This window comes from Echinops telfairi, unplaced genomic scaffold (genome assembly GCF_000313985.2).
Source record: "Echinops telfairi isolate 266 unplaced genomic scaffold, ASM31398v2 ScPeMD7_7420;HRSCAF=8458, whole genome shotgun sequence".
In the NCBI taxonomy this organism is placed as follows: Eukaryota; Metazoa; Chordata; class Mammalia; order Afrosoricida; family Tenrecidae; genus Echinops; species Echinops telfairi.
Window position 1 is genome coordinate 5,838,989 of NW_022111320.1, and position 7,712 is coordinate 5,846,700.

General features: G+C 49.9%; 1 protein-coding gene across 1 annotated transcript in view; it reads left to right on the plus strand.

Annotated features, from left to right (window-relative positions):
- Nucleotides 1–3,563: 3,563 nt before the first annotated feature.
- The window catches only part of IL12A (interleukin 12A), a 7,878-nt gene continuing 3,729 nt past the window's right edge, over nt 3,564–7,712 (plus strand). The window contains exons 1-3 of the mRNA XM_045297666.1: nt 3,564–3,579; nt 4,573–4,718; nt 7,531–7,644. Coding sequence (XP_045153601.1) covers nt 3,564–3,579; nt 4,573–4,718; nt 7,531–7,644 — 276 coding nt within the window. The remainder of the gene's footprint in view (nt 3,580–4,572; nt 4,719–7,530; nt 7,645–7,712) is intronic.

Consider the following 7,712-nt stretch of genomic DNA (forward strand, 5'->3'; position numbering starts at 1 on the left):
TCTGTTTATCATTCGCTTTATAAGCTTAGCTTGGCTGTTAATGGACCTCACCCTTTGTTGACTCTGTGGTCTGACTAACTCATGTAACAGTCACAACAGCCCGATGATGCAGGCACTGTCATCACCACCGTTTTCCAGAAGGAACTCAGAGAGCTGAGACGTGTGCCCCAACCACACAGTGGGGCCAGGAATTAATCTATATCTTTACCCATGACACTGCCTCTCTATTTAAAGGCCAAACAATAAACAAACTCACTGCCCTCACGGCAAGTCCAACTCACAGCAGCCCTGTAGGACAGGATGGCGCTGCCCCTGGGCGTTTTCCAGATTGCCACTATTTAGAACAGAAGGGGCTGTCTTTCTCCTGTGAAGGTTTTGAACCGTTGACCTTGCAGTCAGCAGCCCTAGTGTGTAACCACGACATGTCCAGGACTCCTCTTATTTAAACGCAGTTGCTGTAAATTTGAGTCTTATTTTTACTATATTCTTTTCATTTGCGGATTACTTTTACTATGCTTTTTTAAAATTGAGTCTTGTTTTTACCACACTTTTAAATTAAGTAGTCCAGCGATCCTTGTTTGTTTTGCGTGTAGGTTGGTATTTGGATCTGATGAAGCTGTTGGCTTCTCTTGACTTCTCGCAGTTGGCTTGTTTGTAATATCACCTACCAATCGTGACAGCCTTTCCTCTCACTGCGTTGTTTGTTTGTAAATCACCTATACGCCATGACAGCCTTACCTTTTCACTTCTAACTTTGAATCTCTCTCTCACTGTTTTGTTTTTCATTCTTTACAGCATCGGTTAAGATCTCCTGTACTATGCAAGACACTATGATCATGGACAGGAAAAAGAAAATGTTTCTGTTAGAAAAGCAATCTCATTCTATGAAAAGTAATGTTATTTGAGGAGCAGAAGATTGGTCTGAAAAGTGTGCACAGATCAGAGAACTGTTTCACAGAAGTACACATTAGGAGCCATGTTTGGTGGCTGCTCCGTGATTCTGAGCAGAGACCCTGTGCTGCTCCAGGCAGCAGAGATTTCTTTACCCTGGGAGATGATCTTTGCTGGGGAGAAATGGTTCCATTGTGATAAACTTGACTTCATTCTGACTTTAAGTACATTCAACTCCACCTCAAATCCCTGTGGCAACAACACAGCTCAGCACCTGCCATTTGCTTTACACAATCTGTTAGACATGATTGTTTCTGACAATTGATTGTTCTCTATCCCCAAGAGGAAATTCACAGACAGCAGCCCTGGAAGGGTCTTAAAGATCAGCCATTCTCATTTTACACATGCCTAGGGAGGAATTCTGGTGTCATAGTGGATTACAAATTGGGCTGTTAATCACAGGGTCATCAGTTCAAAACCACCAGCCACTCCTTGGGAGAAAAATGAGACTTTCTATTTCTATTATCAGTTACAGTCCCAGAAACCGACAAGGGCAGTCCAACCTTGTGTTAGTGGCTGGATAGGAGCCAGCATCTACTCAACAAGAGGGAGTTTAGTATGGAAAAATCCTATAAAGATCCTCTTGGCACAATGGGTTAAGCACTGGGCTGCTAACCACAAGGTTGTTGGTTCAAACTCACTAACCACTATTCAGAAAAAAGATGAGTCCGTCTGCTTCCATAAAGATTTACTGTCTCTAAAACCCTAAAGATCTCTTCTACCCTGTCCTAAAGCGTAGCTGTGAGTCAGACACACCCGATGGCAATGGGTTTGTTGGTAGCTTTTTAAAAAAGCTGTAGTGGATGCCACATCACCTTCCAGCAGATAATCTATCTGGGAAGTGCAGATGTCAACAAAGGAGCAGGGCCTGCAGCAGACGAGGGGTGACCTGGGCTTTCTCCTCATTATAGTCCAACTTCCAAGTGGCGTTGTATTCAAGCTTAGTGGCCTCATCCATCCAGGCTCTGATGAAGCCCTAAGGGAGAGGAGAAAGTACCCGGTCTTCTCAGCCTGTCCCAAAGCCGGGCCCAGGCTCTTTCAATGGTGAAGTCAGATCCATGGGAAGCTCCGACCCAGTGACCAAGCACACTCTACCCCCCCCCACACACACACACACACACAGGGTGACTAACGCTTGTGGGAGAAATGAGTGAACTCCAAAAGTCCCCCAGGAACCTCACACCCAGCACATCCAAATCGGAACTTCTTGCCATCGCTCAAACTCAAGCATCTCTTACAGTAACTTTACCACTGCAGGAACCAGGATGCCCTGGATTCAGCCATTTCCAGCACCTCTCTCTCTCTCTGTCACACACACACACACACACACACACACACACACACACACACACACACACCCTGGGAGTCGCCTTTGCCCCTCCCTGGCATGCCAATTCCTTCTGCACACCCTGGGCTCTCCTTCTTCAGTGTGGCTTTGATAGTTCCCTCTGCCCCACTCCTGATCCCTGGGACCCATCCTCTGCACTGTTGAAAAAGCGGTTTCCCTATCATGCAACTGCAAGCCTGTCTCCCGGCCTAAACTGCTACAGGGAGGCCCACCTTCAGAACGCAGCGCACACTTCTTAGCACGGCCTCCCCCTCTCCACACTCACCTCCATCAGCAACTCCCCTCAGTGCCACCTCCCTGGGCCATCACTGACTGCTTCTCTTCCAAGTTCTCGCTAACCAGAAGCAGCATCCCATCCTGCCCGCTAACACCTGCCTGTCCCTCCACCCCCAGGCCTGAGGTACCCTGCCCCTTGGGGTCCTGGCTGCCTCCTTGCTCCCAGTGAGTGCCCCGAGAAGGTGCCTTCTCTCAGGCCCTCGCCTCCCAGAACCCTGCACCTGGGGGCACTGCATTGTAAAGGTTCGGTTCTCTCGTGGAGCCGCTAAGATCCTGGGGTCTCCCAGAGATTGGTAACAGTGTCCTAAGGCCAGCCCGCCCCATGCACAAAGCACCGTTGAGTCAGGATTTGGTTTGCGGTACTCCATACCGGCCCAGGGCCAGTGAGGCTGGAGTGTCACACGGTGAGTCATCCCAATGAATGAATGGTGACTAGACCACGGATGAATGACTTGCTCTTCCCATCCAGAACTCACAAGGATAAAGGGGATAGATAGTTCGGGATAAAGGGGATAGAAGTGGGGGCGCTCGCGAGCGAGCTCGGGAAGGGGCGCTGCACTGGGTGCCAGCTGAGGCCGGCCGAGGGCCCAAGGGCAGGGGGCGGGCGGGCGGGTGGGGGGCTGCCAGGGAGTTCCGAGGGGCTGGTGGTCAGTGGGCGGGCCAGGCCCGACCCTGCATCGCGACTCTGCGCGGATTTCGCTTTCGCTTTGGGCGGGTCTGGAGGCGGCGGGGCCGTCCCGGAACGAGCGTGGCGGCACCCAGGGAGTTAATCCGAAAGCGCTGCCAGCCCCGGGGCTCGGACTCCGCGTGTCACCGAGAAGCTGATGTAGAGAGAGCCACAGAGAGAAAGAAAGCAAGACGCCCCAGTCCGGGAAAGTCCTGCCCCGGGCCTGGGGCAATTATAAAAAAGTGCGCCCCGGGGCCGAGCCACCAAGCCACCGCCCTCACCTGCCGAGTCCGCCAGCCCGCGACCCACCGTCCACTCAGCATGTGCCGGCCGCGCAGTGAGTACCCCGGGCAGCCACGGGCTAGGGCCCCGACGCGCTAGACTAGCGAGGCTGCGAGGCGGCCAGCGCCCTCGTGCAAAGCGGGGTCCGGAGGAGGCAGACAGCATTGCACGCTGGCTGCCAAGTAGAACACGTTTCTGGGAACCTTGAACCTGGGACTCCAACTGTCCTGCGAGCTTGATGTCCTTAGCCCCACTTCATGGATGGGAGGCCCAGGGCGGGAGGTGCCTGACCCAGTGGTCCGCGGCTACAGCTCTAAGAGGCTGGGTCCCAGCCAGCCACTAAGCAAGGCTTCATGACCCCCGCTATTTCTAAGACAGGTGGTCCTGAATTTGGGCAGTCACTTCACCCCCTGGAAGCACTGTCCCTGCATGTTTTCCCTCTGGGTACCTCGAAGCCTAACACCCCTCTCTTAGCTCAGCTAAAGACCTCATCCGTTGTCCTTTCGTGGAGTCCACACCACGGTGACACATGGTGTGTGTGTCAGAGTAGAACTTTATGTTATGGAGATTCAGTGGCTGAGTTTTTGTTTGTTTGCTTTGTTGTGTTGTTTTGTTTTCAGTAGTTACCAGGCCATTTTTCTGGGGTGGCCACAATTCCACATCTACCCCTTAGCAGCCAAGGGCAATAACAGTGCCACTGCTGGGTACTCAGCAGGTGGCTAACCTCAAGGCCAGCAGTTCAAACCCCCCAGCCACTCGCTCTTCCAAGAGAAAAGATTTACAACCTCCGAAACCCCATGTAGGTAGGATTGTTGTCAGTCAGAATCGACTAGATGGCGGGAGTTACGTTGTTTGCAGCACACAGGACACTTAGCCAGCATCTGCCCCTGCATCAGACCAGCTGCCTGCCAAGAACTCCAGTCACGGATCAAGTGCTGGAGAACACTAGGGTGGGGTTGATATAGAGATGATGGACGAGCAAAGCGTGGAAAGTGGAGGCGAGCCAAACCATGGGACAAGCTCAGCCTCCCCCTGCCTTCCCCCCTAGGCCTCTTCCTCATCACTACCTTCATCCTCCTGGCTCACCTCAGCTTGGCCAGGAACCTCCCGGTCGTCTCCCCAGATCCTGGGACGTTCCAGTGCCTCACCCACTCCCAAAACCTGCTGCAGGCCGTCAGCAGCACGCTTCAGAAGGTGAGCTGATGAGCGTGCTCGGGCAGTGTTTCCGTGGAGGGGGCTTCTTGGCATCACGGGTCATCTGAAGGAACCGCAGGGAATCCCCGAAAGTTAATCCGGAGCTGTCAAGGAGGGGAGAGGGGACGGAACAAATGGCCAAACTATTAGCTAAAGAGTCTCGATGAAATTGTGTGTCCAGAGAAAGTACAAGGGGTAATAAATTATAATGCCATTCATTTGGGCTATGTGTACACAGAGGGAAGTGGATATTTACAGTGCTCCTTAGAGCCTGCCAACAGAGATGGAACGGTGTCAGGTCCACGCTGTTTCTCTGACACGGCCAATCCATCCAGGGAACGGTGATCAGGTGCATACTCTGTGCTCCGGAGGCCACGCAGACGAATTAGACCTGTCTGTCCCGGGAGCTGCTTGCTCTCCACCTTCGGCTCTGAGGCTGCTCTGCCTTGGGGAACCTTGGGACGGCACACGTGGCCTCCTCCAGTTTCTAAGGGAAGAGTTGCCTGATTATGTCCAGCTTCATTCACTGTCTTATTTGAATGCATTTTTTTTCCTTTCTAAAGATGTTCCACTCCTACTGCTTTTTGCTGCGAAGGCTAATGTTTTAAAAGATAGCCTTTTTACCTTTCCACTCAATGGTAAATCTTCTTTGAATATTGTCCAGGTTGTTGCTTTACGAATATCTTAATATAAGTTCAATGCTCTTCTTAAAGAACTCTCCCCTCCCTCCTCCTTCTAATCTTTCATAAGGTGCTGCCAATTGCTCCTCGTAGTTCAATCAATATTAATTAAAAAGGCAGTTCGCCCAGTCTTTTTTTAAAAAAAAGGCAGAGGGAAGTGCTTTGATTCCTGAAGAAAGGTTCGATCAAGATAAAAATCCAGACATTCCCATTTAAATAGATGCTTTATGTGAGAGAGAGAAAAGCTGACTCTTCTACTCCCGGATGCAGAACTAAGGGTCAAAAGACTACAGAACTCAATTTCATATTTTTTTAACATCATTCCTTTGTCAAATTTGCTGAAGCAAATCACCTGGCTGCTGTGGAGAAGGAGAACGGAGGTAGCAATGGCCACAGTGGGCCCACAGAAGCACAGGACAGATAAATGCTTAATTTATTATTAATTAATAATTAAACATTCATTTCGACTTTCCACTTTGATTTTTTGAATCAAATCTTTTAGATAAGAATCCAAAGTTTCCAATGTCTCTTGGAAAGATTTGAAGAACGGTGACACTGGGCCTGCATTTCCAAATGGAGCTTCTTAGAACCTGCCCAGAACAATGATTGAAACATCCCCAAAGGGCAGTGCTAAGGAACCCTGGTGGCATGGTGGTTGCATATTGGTCATAAGGTCAGCAGTTCAAAACCAGCAGCTGCTCTGCGGGAGAAGGATGAGGCAGGAGGCTTTCTACTCTTGTAAACAGTTGTAATCTCTCAAACTCACAGCGGCGTTGCATTGACTCAGTGGTGGTGAGTTTGGTTTCTAAGAGGCAGGGCTGCTGGAACAAATGACCACACCCTCTGTGGCTTTAAATGATATGCATTTATTATTACATCTCTGGGATCAGAAATGGGTCTCAGTGGGCTACTGTCAAGATGTCAGCAGGGCTGTCCTTCACGGGGCTCTGAGAGAGAAGCTTCTTTCACTGCCTTTTCCACCTTCAAAAGCCAGCGATGGCCAGGCATGTCCTTCTCACCGAGTATCACGAATAATCGTTTGCCTCCCTTTTCCACTTACAAAGCCACTGTCATCACCTTTGGCCAAGTTGGAAAATCCAGGGTCATCTCCCTCCCTTAATTCCATCTCCAACCTGAATTCCCAGATGCGGTCGAAGATACTGTGTTCACAGGTCCAAGGAGGAGGACAACGTGGACATATTTGCTGAGGAACATTATGTTGCCTCACTGCCAGGGATCTCACTGTCTGCTCACAGCATGCTTCCCACCTTGAGTCATGCTTGACTCATGAAATTCCAGGCTAAACTCTCCCCAGCCCCTTTGTCTACTCCCAGCATTCTGAGCCTCTTAATGCTAACAGCCCATCTCCAGGAAAGTGTCTGCTCTCTTCTCCAACCCCTCCTCAGAACCTTTCTGCCTTTCTTATCGACCTCCTCCACTACACAGGGCATTCCCAGAGGCCACGCCACTGTGCTCTTACTTGTTGTTCTCCTTCAAGTGCAGCATGGACTCTTCACACACCACGCTCGTTGAATGGAAATATGGTCTGTCTTCTTTCGAAAAATTATTCATGTCTTCAATTCCAATATTATATTTAACCATGTGCCCTCCACTATGTATATAAAAAGGCACTTCTGTGCATGTGTGTACACACACACACAGGATTGCAAATGACATCTCAACTGGTCTTTAGGGTTCGCATGTTTGTTGTAGCCACCAAGCTGTGACCTTAATAGTTCCCCATCAGAAGCATACTTGAAAAAGATATTAAGACAGAGGCTCTTTGGCAAAAGAAAAGGAAGAAAAAACCAAAAACCTGGTTTTCACCCGAAGCAAGTGTTACAGCATGGTGTAGAGGCTGATTAGCACAGCCTGTTGAAATGATCTATAGTGTGGATATCAAGGAAAAGCATGTCATCCAGAGAAAGATGTCCGAAGCAAAGGGAGAGAAGAAAGGGAGACAAAATGTAAATGGCCCATTTCCTCTTGTCTTACCAAGAGCCTGGATTCCCTGTAGGTCAAAGAGATGGCTGTCTAGGACAACCAGCTGGGACTGAGGCAGGTGCCAGCCTCCCTGGGAGCTAGATGCAGTACAGTGTCACAAATTGAGTTGTTCTTCATGTTTCCTACAGGCCAGACAAACCCTAGAATTTTACTCCTGCAGCTCTGAAGAGATTGATCATGAAGATATTACAAAAGATAAAACCAATACCTTGAAGGCCTGTCTACCACTGGAATCAACTGTGGTATGTTGCGGGCGGTGGTGCTGGTGGTGCTGGTGGAGGTGGAGGTGGAGGTGGAGGTGGTGGTGGTG